General features: G+C 39.5%; 6 protein-coding genes and 2 long non-coding RNA genes across 10 annotated transcripts; 5 read left to right on the top strand and 3 right to left on the bottom strand.

The window, feature by feature from the left end:
* Nucleotides 1-4: 4 nt before the first annotated feature.
* FAP1 (Chalcone-flavanone isomerase family protein) lies at nt 5-1,512 on the bottom strand. Its single transcript, NM_116182.5, has 4 exons — nt 1,057-1,512; nt 510-759; nt 322-413; nt 5-235 (listed from the first exon to the last, which is right to left on the bottom strand). Exons 1-4 carry the CDS (start codon nt 1,409-1,411, stop codon nt 93-95), a joined length of 840 nt encoding a protein of 279 aa, NP_567140.1. The 5' UTR covers nt 1,412-1,512; the 3' UTR covers nt 5-92.
* A 539-nt stretch (nt 1,513-2,051) lies between these two features.
* Nucleotides 2,052-2,687, top strand: OEP6 (outer envelope membrane protein). The gene has a single exon (NM_116181.1): nt 2,052-2,573. The coding sequence runs from the start codon at nt 2,104-2,106 to the stop codon at nt 2,311-2,313; it is 210 nt and encodes a 69-aa protein (NP_191875.1). The 5' UTR covers nt 2,052-2,103; the 3' UTR covers nt 2,314-2,573.
* Nucleotides 2,688-3,007: 320 nt separating this feature from the next.
* On the top strand, nt 3,008-7,170 carry MIRO2 (MIRO-related GTP-ase 2). Its single transcript, NM_116180.4, has 14 exons — nt 3,008-3,605; nt 3,735-3,867; nt 3,963-4,112; nt 4,313-4,489; nt 4,568-4,819; nt 4,951-5,019; nt 5,144-5,199; nt 5,413-5,494; nt 5,618-5,829; nt 5,941-6,010; nt 6,114-6,226; nt 6,307-6,457; nt 6,542-6,728; nt 6,819-7,170. Exons 1-14 carry the CDS (start codon nt 3,394-3,396, stop codon nt 6,884-6,886), a joined length of 1,932 nt encoding a protein of 643 aa, NP_567139.1. The 5' UTR covers nt 3,008-3,393; the 3' UTR covers nt 6,887-7,170.
* A 126-nt stretch (nt 7,171-7,296) lies between these two features.
* CSP41A (chloroplast stem-loop binding protein of 41 kDa) lies at nt 7,297-9,219 on the top strand. Its single transcript, NM_116179.5, has 6 exons — nt 7,297-7,861; nt 7,938-8,059; nt 8,162-8,264; nt 8,332-8,470; nt 8,542-8,819; nt 8,898-9,219. Exons 1-6 carry the CDS (start codon nt 7,466-7,468, stop codon nt 9,078-9,080), a joined length of 1,221 nt encoding a protein of 406 aa, NP_191873.1. The 5' UTR covers nt 7,297-7,465; the 3' UTR covers nt 9,081-9,219.
* AT3G09905 lies at nt 7,479-7,764 on the bottom strand. The gene has a single exon (NR_141576.1). It is a non-coding gene; the product is annotated as an other RNA (long non-coding RNA).
* Nucleotides 9,113-11,607, bottom strand: RANGAP1 (RAN GTPase activating protein 1). 2 transcript variants are annotated; one of them, NM_001203237.1, is made up of 2 exons: nt 11,254-11,477; nt 9,113-10,997 (listed from the first exon to the last, which is right to left on the bottom strand). In NM_001203237.1, exon 2 carries the CDS (start codon nt 10,976-10,978, stop codon nt 9,371-9,373), a length of 1,608 nt encoding a protein of 535 aa, NP_001190166.1. In that variant the 5' UTR covers nt 10,979-10,997; nt 11,254-11,477; the 3' UTR covers nt 9,113-9,370. The 2 variants fall into 2 exon arrangements, with proteins under 2 accessions (NP_001190166.1, NP_191872.1); NM_116178.3 differs by having other exon boundaries at nt 9,173-11,000; nt 11,254-11,607.
* On the top strand, nt 9,868-10,085 carry AT3G09895. The gene has a single exon (NR_141575.1). It is a non-coding gene; the product is annotated as an other RNA (long non-coding RNA).
* Nucleotides 11,608-11,802: 195 nt separating the features above from the next.
* CYCP1;1 (cyclin p1;1) lies at nt 11,803-13,727 on the top strand. 2 transcript variants are annotated; one of them, NM_116177.3, is made up of 3 exons: nt 11,803-11,981; nt 12,180-12,593; nt 12,679-13,130. In NM_116177.3, exons 2-3 carry the CDS (start codon nt 12,193-12,195, stop codon nt 12,941-12,943), a joined length of 666 nt encoding a protein of 221 aa, NP_191871.1. In that variant the 5' UTR covers nt 11,803-11,981; nt 12,180-12,192; the 3' UTR covers nt 12,944-13,130. The 2 variants fall into 2 exon arrangements, with proteins under 2 accessions (NP_191871.1, NP_001326259.1); NM_001340191.1 differs by having other exon boundaries at nt 11,805-12,593; nt 12,679-13,727.
* The last annotated feature ends 2,063 nt before the right edge of the window (nt 13,728-15,790 follow it).

The raw sequence follows: 15,790 nt of genomic DNA, 5'->3' as shown, positions 1-15,790 counted from the left end.
CCAAGCAATTTATTTCAAATACATTCCTCAACATTATGCCGTATATATAGAGAATCCGTTAAGAAAGAAAGAAAGCAACATTTTGTTGTGAACTAGTTGTCGAAGGCTAGAGAAGCTGCATTGTCTAGAAAATCTTCTCTTGCATTCTTATCAAACGGTTCTTCACCAATGTACAAGTCTAAGATTGATCTACACAAGAGATGGCTCTTCACACTCCCGACATGGTTCCCCTCAACTGACAATAATAAAAGATAAGGAAGAGTTTAAGAATCTATCGGAAACAATTTAATCCAGAAAGGTGAAAGATAGGTAGAATCTTACTTGCAACGCTGAGTACATGGCCCGGATCTTTTGTCAAATCAATGGTGGAGTTTCTTGGAATCTTATACTCATCTTTGAAGAGGCTAGTGAAGCTGCAAGTGATATCAAAGTAAACTTATTAAGCAGCCAAATACAGAATCAGATGTGAAGTCCAACGATCAAGCCGAAGCTGAAATGTAAGTGAGTACCTTTGAAGCAACTCGTCATTGTCTGAGCCACCGAACTTCTTGAGTCTGTTTCCAACAGACTCTTGGAAAGCATTACGCACGGATCGGATGTTGAGTTTGCCGTAGACAATCTGTAGCCTTATCGTCATCTTAATATCGGCTTCCATGAGATCATCCATGAATGACTTGTTTCCCCTGATCTCTGAAGCTGGAAGATTTGCGTACTTGTCTCCCACAAGTTTCTTCACATCATCACAATCAGCATACACGCCTGGCCAATGCCAGAAAAGCTGAATCAATCAATTGAATGGTTCCAAAGCATAACTTTTTTCTATTGCTAAAATATCAAAACCAACTACTTTTTCACTCCAGTCCTATCCTTTAATGCCGTAAACTGTTGATAGCACTTCGTAATGACAAAAAGTGAGATCTGTTACTTAGACTTCCGACAACTAAAAATCTATTCACCAATTCCAATTAAAGACCAACCAATCCGACAATTTGCAAGCTTATGACGGACAAGGACAATTCAACTAACATGAGTTTCGGAAATGGATTAAAAAGTTACCGAAGGCGTAGACATCGATGTTCTTCAATCCCAGTAAGCTCTTCTTCCTCAGGCCGACGCCGAGTAATCGCCGGGAATCTCCGATTGAAGCGGGAAACGAGAAACCGGTCTTAGGTTCGACAACGGATTCGTCTGCTAGAGTTATAGATCCCCATGGTGAAAGAGACGAACGGTGAGAGGAGAAGGCCCACTCTAGAATCGGATGGCTGGGATTCCGGGACGCCGCGATCGCAGCTCCGGCGGCTGCGGCGCCAACGGTGACGGAGACAGCGACAGCGGAAATGGAGAATCCGGAGAATGACGTGGTGGCACGCGGGGGCTGAGAAAACGAGAAAGGGAAGCGAAACGAAACCATCGTCGTCTTTTTGGTGTGAGTGTTGTTTAGTAGTTCACTAACTTTTTTGTTTGTTTGTTACACTCTTTCTTCTTCCTAGGCATATTGATAAACACTTCACACGCCATTGATATGATTCAGCGACAATAACTCCTGCTTTAATTGACACGTGTATTGCACGTGACCTCGATTCTTCCGGACATGCTATGTTTGGGCTTTCCTCGTTTTACTATTCCGGACAGGATCTATTTGGGCTTTCTTTTGCTCATTTTATAGAAAGGCCCCCGTTGCTTTTTTTTTTCTGGAAAAATATTGGGGAGATGAATGAATAGAATATTTTAATCAAAATCCAATTAAAGGATGTGTGTGTCATGATGAGAGGTCCACTATATTTGCGTCTTATCTTCCTTGGTCGATTGAGATTCATTTAGATATTAGAAGGAATCATCCAAACTTGTCTTATTCACGACACCAAGATTTGTTTTCTAGTAAGAAACCCAATTCAGCCCATATTAGGCCCAAATTTAGGAAAGGTTCTCACCAAAATTTGACCGTCAATTATTCCATCGACGGTCTATAACGTGACCAGTCGAGATATTTTGAAATGTATCGCTGTTTTTAGTTTCTTTTAAAGTAGTTGAAGATAATTCAGTCTGAAGACAAACGGTGTGTAAGTGAAGAAGAAAAATAAGGAAGAAGAAGAAGCAGCAGCAATGGTGGAGAAGTCAGGAGGAGAAGTCAATTTCCCAAAATTGGAGAAACCAACAGGCAAGAAACAGACAGCGACGGTTGTTGTGGGAGTGTTGGCGGTGGGATGGCTGGCGATAGAGCTCGTGTTTAAGCCATTGTTCAAGAAGCTGAGCTCCTCCAAGGACAAATCCGATTCCGACGATGCCACCGTCCCTCCCCCGTCGGGCGCCTGAATATGGTGAGTGAGAATTTAACAAAGCCTCTGCGGGAGACACGTGTGTTGAAGCTCATTTTATTAGCAAATCTTGTGTTTCTTTTTGTAATATCGTTCGGACTTTTACGTACTGCTTTGATGATGTCCTTTTTTAATTTATCCCCCCTTTCAAATAAAATCCCGACAAGGATAATAAAATCAATGAGAGATACGATGTAATTGGTTTTTATTTTCTTGTTTGTCTTGGGTTTTGTTGGTAATAAATAAATCTTGATTAAAAAAAATTCTTCTTTTATGAGTCATTTCGTGTTAGTTGTTGTTGGTCGTATCAGTTTAATATTCGATCTTATTATTAAAAGTTTCTAACCTGTAACAGTAAATCATTTTCTATAGAATGTTATATACTGATTGGCACTTGTTTAATTTATGTGGTAATTATAAGAAAATATATAAATAATATTGTGTGTAAAGAATAAAAAGTAAATTATTGACCACAAGAAAGATGAAAAGAAAACGAAAATTTAAAAAATAATAAGGAAACATAAATTTGGCTGGCTAATTCCCAAGCGCAAAGAATAAACAAAGTCGTTGAAGGAAGTTTAAATGAAGTTACCAGTTTAGTAACACAGGCCAAATTGAGCTCCATTGTTTATGCTCTGCTTAATTATTTATGTTCCTCAATATCTACAAGCCAGTGTGTAATCTATCAATATAAAATATGGAGATAAATGGCAATAAAAGATCATATTAGCATAATGAGAAAACTGATTTTTTTAAAAATGGTAAGGAAAATTGTCATTCATCTATTAAAATTCTAAAACTAAAAACGACGGCGTAGAATGAAAAGCTACTGAGCTACATAATCACTTGTGGTGGGTTCTAGAAACTGAAAATAGGAAGGCCCAATTATGAGAAATCCGTGATGGCGAAGATAGAGATACTACAGTAATAATAAGAGCTTTGCGGATCACGTGTCGGGTCAACCCGGTTAGATATATGGAGCATCCATCCTCGGCCGGCAAGTTACATCGTTGGTAGATCGATCAATCTCATCTCCGAAACAATAACCGCCAATTTCCTTCCTCTCTAAATCTCTCCGATGATGCTCGGTGGAAAGTCCTCCGCCGGAGGCCGTACAAGCCTTAGAGTCGCCGTCGCTGGCGACAAAGGAACCGGTAAATCCAGCCTGATCTCTGCCGTCGCCTCCGAGACTTTCCCGGATAATGTCCCTCGCGTCCTTCCTCCGATTACTCTCCCTGCCGACGCTTTCCCTGACTATATACCTATCACCATCGTCGATACTCCCTCAAGGTCTTCTTTCTTCTTTTCTCTTCTCTATCTGTATATCTGTATATTCTTTCTTGTTAAAAAAAACCTTGTGTGAATCTGTACGCATGATTCTCTCATCTCCTGATATATGTCATGTTTATCTGCTATTAGTATTGACAATCGGATTAAGCTCATTGAAGAATTCAGGAAGGCTGATGTGGTCCTTCTCACTTATGCTTGTGATCAGCCTTCAACTCTTGATCGCTTGAGTTCTTATTGGCTCCCTGAGCTCCGGCGTTTAGAGGTTTCTTATTTATTTATTGCTGAAATATCGTATCTTCGCATTCTCCTACAAGTATGTTTTCAAGTTATAATTATATATGTATGTAATGTATCTAGATCAAAGCACCTGTGATTGTGGTGGGCTGCAAGCTTGATTTACGTGATGAACGATCTCCCGCCAGACTAGAGGATATTATGTCACCAATCATGAAGGAGTACCGAGAGATAGAAACCTGCATTGAGTGTTCTGCATTGACCCTTATACAGGTATCTTCTTGCTTTTGTTCTCTGACCGAAATATCTTCTGCTACAGTTTAAAGATTATCTTTTGGCTAAGAGAGAAAATGTTCCGTATAGATACTAGGAACCTTTAGAACAGATAATGCTGAAAGACCAAGCAAAACTGAACCATGCCTAGAGTGATCCTTATTGTATGCCACTAAAATATCTGGATTCTTTTCTTTCAGGTCCCTGATGTTTTCTATTTTGCATCAAAAGCGGTCCTTCATCCAACATTTCCCTTGTTTGATCAAGAAAAACAATGTTTGAAACCCCGCCTCCGCAGGGCAGTTCAAAGAATATTCAACCTTTGTGATCATGATTTGGATGGTGCCCTTAATGACGCAGAGTTGAATGATTTCCAGGTTCGCTTTCTCTGCTAGACACTGATTATTGCATTCCTAATCCTTCTATAAATATGATGCTGCAAATTTGGTTAACAGGTAAATTGTTTTGGTGCCCCACTTGACCCTGTTGAACTTATGGGAGTTAAGAAAGTGGTACAAGAAAGGCAACCAGATGGAGTAACTGACCTTGGTCTTACACTTCCGGGTTTCCTTTTTCTTTTCTCTCTATTCATCGAGAGAGGTCGCCCTGAGACAGCATGGGCTATCCTACGGAAATGTGGTTACAATGATTCTTTAGAACTCCATGCTGAGTTACTACCCGTTCCAGCTAAGCAGTCTCCTGATCAGGTGTGTGTTGTTTTAGATAGTGTACTTAACTACGACAATATCTCTAAATTGTTATGTTATTAAAGGATATGAGAAACTGGCTGGTTGCTTTTAAATAATGTTTGCACTCTATTCCTGTATTTCACTTGCAGAGCATCGAGCTAACAAACGAAGCTATGGACTTTCTGAGTGGAATCTTCCAGTTATATGACCTTGATAATGTGTGTATGATCGTTTCTTCAATTATCCAACAATGATTCTGTTGTTCTCTATCACCTAAAAGCTTATTTCACCTTCAAGGAGCAGTAGTAGTTCTCTAATGCTCTTCGTTTTGCTACTATTTAGGATGGAGCGTTACAGCCAGCTGAGCTAGATGATTTATTTCAAACAGCTCCAGATAGGTAATTTGCTGGTGATTTTTTTTTTTTTTAATTCATTGCTATTCTTTCCTCTGTAATCAGTGGTTATCATCTGTTCTTCCAATGATTGTTTAGTGAGTTAACCTTCTTTCTTTTGAATTTTCTTGCCAATTTCTTCAATGCTCTTGTACATGAATACGTTTATTATTTCCGGAATATGTTTCTTTACACGTACAATCTGCTTTACGATTTCAGTCCTTGGCTTGAGGATCCTTATAAAGAAGCTGCAGAGAAAACGCCAGGCGGAAGTTTGACAATCAATGGGTTTCTGTCTGAGGTTTGTATTCTTGATGTTATGTTGACGCTGAATTAGAATCAAGCTTTCATTGTCATCATGATCTTATCAAATTCAATATTTTTTACCATTGTTAATTTTGCTCTGTTATATGTGTTGATGCAGTGGGCTCTAATGACACTTCTAGATCCTCGAAAAAGTTTGGCAAACCTGACATATATCGGTTATGGTCACGACCCAGCTTCAACATTTTCTGTTACTAGGAAAAGATCAGTGGATCGTAAGAAACAGCGAACAGAAAGGAATGTGTTTCAGTGCTTTGTATTTGGCCCTAAAAAATCTGGAAAGTCTGCACTCCTCGATTCTTTCTTAGGAAGGTATGCTAGTTTTAACATTTCGAAGTATCCATATTCTGTGTCATCTTCAGTGCTTTGATTGTTTCTGTGGTCTACTCGTGTTATATTTTATAATCTGTGTTTCAACTCCAGGAAATTTTCAAACAGCTATAAGGCAACAATGGGTGAACGATATGCAGCAAATGTCATTGATCAGCCTGGGGTTAGTAGCAAAAGTCTGAACTCTTATGTTCTTTGTCACATGTGGATATGGTTTATGTGGTTTTTTTTGTTTTGTTTTCCTAATTGTTGGACGCATTTTTCAGGGTTCTAAGAAAACCCTCATATTGCGGGAAATACCAGAGGACAGAGTTAAAAAGTTTCTGACAAACAAGGAATCGTTGGCAGCATGTGATGTTGCTGTGGTTGTCTATGACAGGTTAGCTCAGAAATTATTTGCACCTGGTATGTGTGGATAATAAGATGACAGACTTAGCAAGAAAAAATGATGTTTTCCAGTTCGGACGTATACTCATGGAGAAAGGCGAGGGAAATACTGATGGAGGTAGCAAGGAGGGGAGAAGAGAGAGGTTACGGGACCCCTTGTCTTCTGGTTGCGGCCAAAGATGATTTGGATCCATATCCAATGTCAGTGCAGGAGTCTGATAGGGTAAATGCATCACTTAAGCCTAATATGATTTGATGAGATGCTGCTCTTGGTATGATTGATGATTCTATTATCGGATGACAACAGGTTTGCATGGAATTGGGGATAGACATCCCTGTGTCATTAAGCATGAAACTTGGGGAGCCAAATAGTCTCTTCTCAAGAATCGTGAGTACAGCAGAGAACCCTCACATGAGCATTCCAGAGACAGAGTCAGGAAGAAGAAGCAGGAATATCCGCCAACTCGTGAATAGCTCACTTCTATTTGTCTCAGGTTCTTTCTTCTTCTTCACAAGATCTATGCATTTCCTTTTTTCTTGAGCAAAACCATTAAATCATCCAAAGCTTTACTATTAAATTGCAGTGGGTACAGCTGTTGGGTTTGCCGGATTAGCAGCTTACCGTGCTTATTCCGCAAGGAAGAATGCTTGAAGCTTTTTGCCCCCAAAAAAAACTTAGTAATAAAACACTTGATGTTTTTCTTTAGCGATTCATCTGCTTTGTATAGAATAAAGGTAACCCTCGTTGATGGCTTCAAATCTCCGCTCCGTCACACCTGAATTTTGGAGTTTTTAGATACAATTATTATGTGTGTGGGTTGGATTTTTTTCTCATCTTCGAGGAATCTTTCTTATTCTTTGTTTCTTTTTTTCATTGATGATATACCATTTTATCAAGAAAAAAAAAATCATATTTCTTTCCTTTTTTTGGGATCAACCACAGATCTTTATGAAGAAGACACAAATAGGATTAGATGTAGACAAATCCAAATCTTCATGAGAATTAAATTAAACGACGGGGAAAAAACAGACTCATGTATTAGCATAAATGGGCCCATTTTAATAAATTTGGGCCAATCTAGAAAATGGTAGTGAAACGAAGATCACATAAATAAAAGGCGACCGTTGGATGTTGTTATCTTGTACAAGAGCCTTACAAAATTCTTCTGGTTCTCTGAGGATCAAACCACCACAAGTCAGAACAGAGTGAGGTAATCATTACCAACAAAAAATGGCGGCTTTATCATCCTCCTCTCTGTTTTTCTCTTCCAAGACAACTTCTCCGATCAGCAATCTCCTGATCCCGCCATCTCTCCACCGCTTCTCTCTACCCTCTTCATCTTCCTCCTTTTCCTCTCTCTCTTCTTCTTCTTCTTCTTCTTCTTCTCTCTTGACATTCTCTCTGAGGACTTCTCGAAGGTTATCTCCTCAAAAATTTACCGTTAAGGCCAGCTCCGTCGGTGAGAAGAAGAATGTACTTATAGTCAACACCAACAGTGGCGGTCACGCCGTGATCGGGTTTTACTTCGCCAAAGAGCTTCTCTCCGCCGGCCACGCCGTCACCATCTTGACCGTCGGCGATGAATCTTCCGAAAAGATGAAGAAACCTCCTTTCAACCGATTCTCCGTAAGATTTACAAATTTCCACCCGGGTTTTGAGTTTTTGAATCCGATTCAGACCGAACCTTTGTATCTGTCGACAGGAAATTGTTAGCGGCGGAGGAAAGACGGTGTGGGGGAACCCGGCCAATGTTGCCAATGTGGTCGGAGGTGAAACATTTGACGTTGTCCTTGACAACAATGGCAAGGATTTGGATACTGTTAGGTCTGCTTATTTAACTTAGAGAGCCATGGTTTCTTTCTTTTAGAATCTCCATGGATGAGAATTGATGATGATCTTATATCCTTTTGGATTTTTCGGACATAGGCCAGTGGTGGATTGGGCTAAAAGCTCCGGCGTCAAGCAATTCTTGTTCATAAGTAGCGCCGGGATCTACAAGTCCACCGAACAACCTCCTCACGTTGAAGGGGTATAAATTCTTAATACTGATCTCTAAATTCTCACTACTTATGTCTCCTTCTTCTCCAATGTTGCAGGACGCAGTTAAAGCCGACGCTGGTCACGTGGTGGTGGAGAAGTACTTAGCCGAAACATTCGGGAACTGGGCCTCCTTTCGACCGCAGTACATGATCGGCTCTGGCAACAACAAAGACTGCGAAGAATGGTTCTTCGACCGTAAGTCTCTCACACACCCAAAGATTTCAATACAAAGACAAAAACACGTAATGGTTGAAATGTGTTCCCAGGGATTGTGAGGGACAGAGCAGTGCCAATCCCAGGATCAGGATTGCAGCTAACCAACATATCCCACGTGAGGGACTTGTCTTCCATGCTTACTTCTGCCGTTGCCAACCCAGAGGCTGCTTCCGGCAACATCTTCAACTGCGTTAGCGACAGAGCCGTTACTCTTGACGGTATGGCCAAGCTCTGTGCTGCCGCTGCTGGCAAAACTGTTGAGATCGTTCATTATGACCCTAAAGCCATTGGGGTTGACGCCAAGAAGGCTTTTCTATTCAGAAACATGGTAAACGAAACCCTGTAGAAGCTCTTCTCCTACTTCATTCATTAGTAGCTTTACAAACTTGTCTTTGTATGGTCGCAGCATTTCTACGCAGAGCCAAGAGCCGCTAAGGACTTATTAGGGTGGGAGAGTAAAACGAATCTGCCTGAAGATCTCAAGGAGAGATTCGAAGAGTATGTGAAGATTGGCAGAGACAAGAAAGAGATTAAGTTTGAGTTAGACGATAAGATACTCGAAGCCCTCAAAACTCCAGTGGCCGCTTGATCAAATACGCCATAAAGTTTGTTCTTCATTTGTAACTTCTTATGCTACACTGTGCTCTTTCATTTCCCACGGCTCATATGAGATGAACATGATTTCAGCTAAAAGATCATTTAAATATTCATAACCAAAAGACCAACAACAATTCTGGTTTACACGAAGATAACAATTTCGCTTCAAGGAAATAAATCTGAAGACAATCTTAGATCCTTAGATACCTACTTAACTATGTTTACCGAATCCAGAAAGAGAGATAACACTGAACCTACCTACATAGCAACAAAAGCATCACATCATTCCTCCCCTTGCTTGATTTTCAGACTTCCAAGCTTTGATTCCAATTCATTGCCATCTTCGCCTTCCTCCTCTTCGTCTTCATCTTCAAAATCTTCTCCTTCAGGGTCATTGTCGTCCAAAGGAACAAGCTTGTCCAGACAGTCCTTAAACATGTCATTTACCTCGTCAATACCTTCCTCAGATATGAAGTTTCCATTGATGTTCAGAAGCTTGAAAGTATTTTTCTTCACAACAGTTTGTGCCAAGGCCCTTGCCCCAGCTCTTCTGATCATGTTGGTGCTCAGGTCAACTTCAACTAACTGATCATGACCTTCAACTGCCTTTGCAATTAAGATAGTCCCTTCGTCTTTGAGTTCATTCTCAGATAAATTCAGCTTTGCAAGAGACTGTTTGGAGGCGATGCAAGCTGCCAAATTTCCAGTGGATTTTACAGTAATGTCGTTACCAGCCAATTCTAGAACTTCAAGAGAAGGGGCGGACTTAAGTAGAGCTTCAGAAAGTGCCTCTGTTCCCTCATCCTCCAAGTTCAGGTAACTCATATAGATCTCGGTTAAATGAGTCAAGACTGATAAAGTCTTGGCCAGGGCAATTCCACCTTCGACTCCAAACATGTTGTCACGAAGATCAAGTTTCTTCAAGTGGCTACAGTGTTCAAGTGCTTCAGCTAGTGCAACACCACCTTCTGAACCAATCCTTGTAGATGAACACCGGAAATCTTCCAAAGATGGACACTCCCTGACAATCTCTGCAATGGCAGTTGCTCCTTCATCTCCTGTCATGTTGTTATGAAACTGAAGAACCCTGATTTTGTCAGTAGAAGGGAGAAGCTCACGAACTGCACGTGCAGCATCCTCGGAAATGCCATCATTCATCAGATAGAGCTCCTCCAAGTCATGCTGAGAATTGATGAGAGAAGCAAATGCCCTAATTCCCTTTTCTCCCAAAGCATTGTCCGAGAGATTCAGATACCTAAGCTTAGAACCCTCTAAAGCAGATGAAAACATATTCATGACTTCAAGCGCTTCAGCCTCTGGTCTTCCTGCAACAAAATCCGAGAGATCCACTTCCGTCAGCTGATCCTTGATGGAAGACAAAACGCTCGCAGCAAATTTGGCTGCTTCAGACCCAAAACTCCTGTTGCTAAAACGGATTTTGGTATAGGAGTTACGCGGGTCAGCCAGAGGCCTCAAAAGGTCGCGTGCCTCCTCTTCTTCAATAAAAGCTCTGCTCCCACCAGATATATCAAAAAAGACATCACCATCCTTGCTCACCTCAACCTCGGATTCTTCCTGTGGACCACGTTTGATGACATCAAGCATGAGCTTGCTGGATTCTTTAGCATAGACGTGAACAGCAGAAGTGCCATCACCATCAGGCTCGTTCTGGAAGTGTTTGTTGGCAGTAGCAAAGGCCAAATCTTCAATGCGCTTGGCGTCTTGCTCAGCCTCTTCAACAGACAAAAGACCGTACTTCCTGGAGAAGATGGAAGGGGTGGTAATGTTCTTGGTCATCCGCTCAACAAGCATGAGACGGGTACTCTTACTCGGTGGCCACATCTTCACTGACAAAACACGGTTCTGTGTGGTTTTCGCTGAATGATCCATTCTACTACTGCTTGGTTTTCTTCTGTAATTCAATACAAGGACAACCATTACTCAATCTGACATAGTATTCCAAGGAAAAAGAGAGAGCATAACATGTAGATCCAATCGAAAACGAAGATGGTGTCGAAGAATCTAACTACATTTCTATTGTAAATCCATTAATTAAAAACTGCATTTTTTAGACAAGGAAACCCTCAAAATCACACTGCAAACGAGAAGAATATATTTCGAAACAAAAAGAAACCCAGAAACATGAGAGAACAATACGACGGTACCTTTTTTTTCTCAGCGGATGGATCGAAGAAATGGGTCTCTCTATACTCTCTCGGACGGAGAAAAAGAAAGGAATAGAAAAGTGAATTCAAAGAAGAAGCGTGAATGAGAAGCAGAGTGAGAGAATCATTGATCTGCGTGCGTGACGATAATGGGAGGCAATGATGCTTTAGTTTATTTTTGAAAATCAAATTTCAAAAATCAAAAAGACAAACATCGGAGAGCCCATCCATGGAGATTAGGGTTTATTCTATCTCCGAAATGACGATTAAGCCCCTACACAACCCTAACCACGAAAGCCCAAAGCCCATTAATAACTAATTTAGAAAGCCCAGTCTTCTTCTTGCTAAAAATTAATAATGGAAAAAAGACAGGGCAGCGCAGCGATGATTAAGGTGACACGGTGGGCTCCCACCACCGCCAGCTGGACTCGCCGACGGTGAACTGTCTCTCTCTACCACACATCACTCCTTCCTTCTGTCCTTTCTTTTTTGTATTTATTATTATTATTCATTTTAAAATCAAAAACCCTTAAATTATTAAATAAAATAAAATAAAAGGCAATAATGGAAACTTTCCTTCTTCTTCACAATTCTTCGCGGCTTCTTTTAGCTTCTAAGCTTCAGAGCAGCAAAAAAAAAACAATGGAGAAGCGCCGGAGATAGATCTGCTTTCTTCCATTCTCCGGACCTTCTCTAGTTCACGAACCAACTTCTTCCACTTTATTCTCGTAAGCTTCTTCCACTTTATTCCTAATTCTTGACTCTCAAGATTCTTGGTACTTGGTAGGTAGGGAGACATATAGAGAGGGTTTAGGTTCTTGATTAGGAATTAGTTCACCTGCTTGAAATTTACTCTACATACGTCTTCTATTTCAAAACCCTATTCAAAGTTACCATTTTTATGCACATCATCATCTTCATTGCAGATTCGTTGGAGAAATGGACTCTCTCGCAACCGATCCAGCTTTCATTGATTCGGATGTATACCTCAGGTTAGGACTTATTATTGAGGGCAAACGATTGAAAAAGCCACCGACTGTTCTCTCACGCCTCTCTTCTTCTCTGGAGAGATCTCTGTTACTCAATCATGATGACAAGATTCTGCTTGGATCGCCAGACTCTGTTACCGTGTTTGACGGGAGATCTCCCCCTGAGATCAGTATTGCACACTACTTGGATCGCATTTTCAAGTACTCTTGCTGCAGTCCCTCCTGCTTCGTCATTGCGCATATCTACATTGATCACTTTCTCCATAAGACCCGAGCCCTTCTCAAACCCCTTAATGTCCACCGCCTTATCATTACAACTGTCATGTTAGCTGCTAAAGTCTTCGATGATAGGTATGTTACTCACTAAACCTGGTATCAAATTCAACACGCAAATAAGTCTTCAATCATAGATTCATTGATCTCTGGTGTTGTGCAGGTATTTCAACAATGCATACTACGCAAGAGTGGGAGGTGTGACTACGAGAGAGTTAAACAGATTGGAGATGGAGTTGTTGTTTACCCTTGACTTCAAGCTTCAGGTAGATCCTCAGACGTTTCACACACACTGTTGTCAGTTAGAAAAGCAGAACAGAGACGGCTTCCAGATCGAGTGGCCCATAAAAGAAGCATGCCGAGCCAACAAAGAGACTTGGCAGAAGAGGACACCCGACTCACTCTGCTCTCAAACCACAGCACGCTGATCGGCAAGGGTAAGATAGGATTATTTTGTGTTTTAGTAGTGATGATTCTTTTGCATGATTGATTGTTTGTGACAATTGTGTGTAGTAGAAAATCTGAAAATTTCTACCAACTCATTCTTTAAGAAGTTGCTATAATATAGTTTCCTTGATACTGGTTAAACTACTAAATAGATCTCTACTTTACATCAAACCGCAACTATTCCATCTGCTGCTGCATTTCACATTAGCGACAGGAGGCTCTGCTGCTTTGCCATTACAAGGAGTATCGTTAATCTTGGGCGGTGGTTAAGCAGCAGTAGCAGGAGCCTCAACATTACCACAAGCACCTGAACCACCACCGCCATTGCTATTCTTAGGGTCAGAGGACGGTGGTGCGATTGGAGATAGTGAGTCCCGTGAGTGGTAGCCCCTGGGATCATCATGTGACTCCTTAAACGTTATACTGATGACCCTCTTGTCGGTAATCTTTCATGTGTTTGATCCCACTAGCGTTTTTGTCAAGCAAGTCCTGTAGGTGTACGGTCTGGTCAAAGGTGCTGACATGGACCTGACGTCGGCAAGTTGATGGCATGGCGAGCGGAGTTGCCATAGAAATGTCATCAGGAGACTCTGGTTCAGGTTCCCACAAAAGCTCGGCTCTTTTGCCGGTTAATATCAGTGTTCACTTCTATCGTCCCTTCGTTTGCATTAACCTTGATGGAATGCACTCCTAATCATAAATCCACCATTGCTAATTATATATATCAGAAACGGTAGTAAATATATGCATAATCAATCACCTTCAACGTTTAGCATGGCTCGTTTCACCTTTCTCGCACATTCGGCACAAGTACAACATTTGGGTTCCAGTTTAAGAACACGAGTCTGCTGTATACAGAAATCAAAACGAGACAAAAACAGATTTACCATATATAAACAAAATATTTGTGATCGGTGTAAAAACATCTCTTGGTCATCATGTAAAATAAGAAACCAACTCGATGGAATGGGGAATGACTTGAAGGAGGATGACACAAAAATATTTTGTATTAAGTTTGACACAAACGTAATAATATTATGTTTTTACATAAAACAAAAATATACTGATCGTGTGCTTAAATCCTAAAGGCGCAGGCTTGGTTTTAATTTTGAATGTTAAAAGAAATCTATTTTCGAAAACTAAAAAAATTTACTTGGAAAAAATGGAATAAAAAGAAAAACATTTAGGTGGTTGGTTAGTTATTAAGGTTTTGGTTTTTCTGGATTCACTAATCTACTTACCTTTGTAGAAAATGCTTGTTTATATGAATAGAGACGTTCGAAGTAGGCATGAAGTTTTTTGTTTGCTTAAAATTTTTAATTTGAGTGAGATAAAACCGTTAAAAGTTTATCCTAAAATTTGATAGCTACGCTAATTTTCCATATGCAAATTCTATTTTGTCGTTATACATAACTCTTTACTTGCAATATACAACAGTTTCCGAAAACAAAAACAAAATCAATGAATGGCCAAATCCCAAACGATTACTGAAAGAGAGGGATAAAAAGAAAGTTAATGCGCAAAGGAATAGGCGTGACTGCCTTATTGGTCGTATTATTTACTTTTTTTTTTCATCACACGATCGATTATAATATATATATCTTCAACGTGGGTGTTGGGTTAACATCAATCAATCATTAAGCTTCTTATCCCAATTTATTTTATTTTCTTCGTATCTATCATGAACACTTTATAAATTAAATAAGTGAAAAAGTTTTTGCCAAGAGTTCAAGCGAACGCTAGTTATACAATATTCGTCTTCATATTAATCTTCAAAATAGAGTTTGAAATAAACATTTATCTAACCCATATATATCCTTTCCAACTCTATAATAGAAATCTCTATTTGGAGATTTGGATTTTCAATTTATATCTTTATTTTTAACTTCAAAATATAGTAGATTTAGGAAGAAAAAAACTCAACTCCTAAATAAAGATATTTTAGAGAGAAAATACAGATTTGGAAATGCTCTAAGTATGTCACCTAAATTTGTAATTGAAATTTATTGTTAGAGGGAAACAAGCGAGGGAATATATCTAAGGGTTTTCTTTTGATTTAGTATGTAAAAGGTTTAATATGCAAATTTAAATGATTAAAGTATAACAATAAGTCAATAACGATTATATTAATGTAGAAGGTTTTATTTTATTTTTGATTTAAGCTGTACCATTTTATTGATTTTAGGTTGATGTATTCATTCTTTATTTGGAGCTGTGTGATATAACTTGAGTAATCGAATGACACTTTCTTTTCTAAAAATATAAAGAAAATTTCTGAAATTGTACTAATCAACTGATAAGACAAGAAAAAAGCTAGATTTAACAAGAAACGCATAAGCTAGTTGGCCGGTTTAGTCCACCAATTTGATTAAAACTTATCGCAATTAAATAATTCACTCAGACAAATATCTTGGTATACCGTATACAAGTTTATGCAAAGTGCAGAGTGGCTAAAATTTAACCAGAGCTAGCTTTAGAAAAAAATTATAGTTGAAAATACCAGATGTGTAAAGTTTTGTTAAATTAAATCTTGACTCTTTGAGGGATATATACATGTATGATGTATATGTGATATTCCGTATTATTTTTAGTACATAGGAATGGAGGAATCAGATACGTACATGGACGTGTAGGAGCATGCACAGTACATTACCAAGCTCGCAAGCCAAATTACATTCCAATAGCTATGACTTGTCGCTGTAAGAATAATCTTTTTAAAGGCCCTTTCTCGGACCATTATATTTCTTATCTCATGTGAATAATTATAATGTAATAAAAAACAAAAGTTTTCTTTGTGTTTTTTTTCGTCTTCAGATTTATATGTAAGT

The sequence above is a fragment of the Arabidopsis thaliana genome, chromosome 3, assembly GCF_000001735.4.
Source record: "Arabidopsis thaliana chromosome 3, partial sequence".
Classification (NCBI taxonomy): domain Eukaryota; kingdom Viridiplantae; phylum Streptophyta; class Magnoliopsida; order Brassicales; family Brassicaceae; genus Arabidopsis; species Arabidopsis thaliana.
The sequence above is the reverse complement of the archived record's forward strand: the minus strand, read 5'-3'. Positions and strand labels throughout refer to the sequence as shown.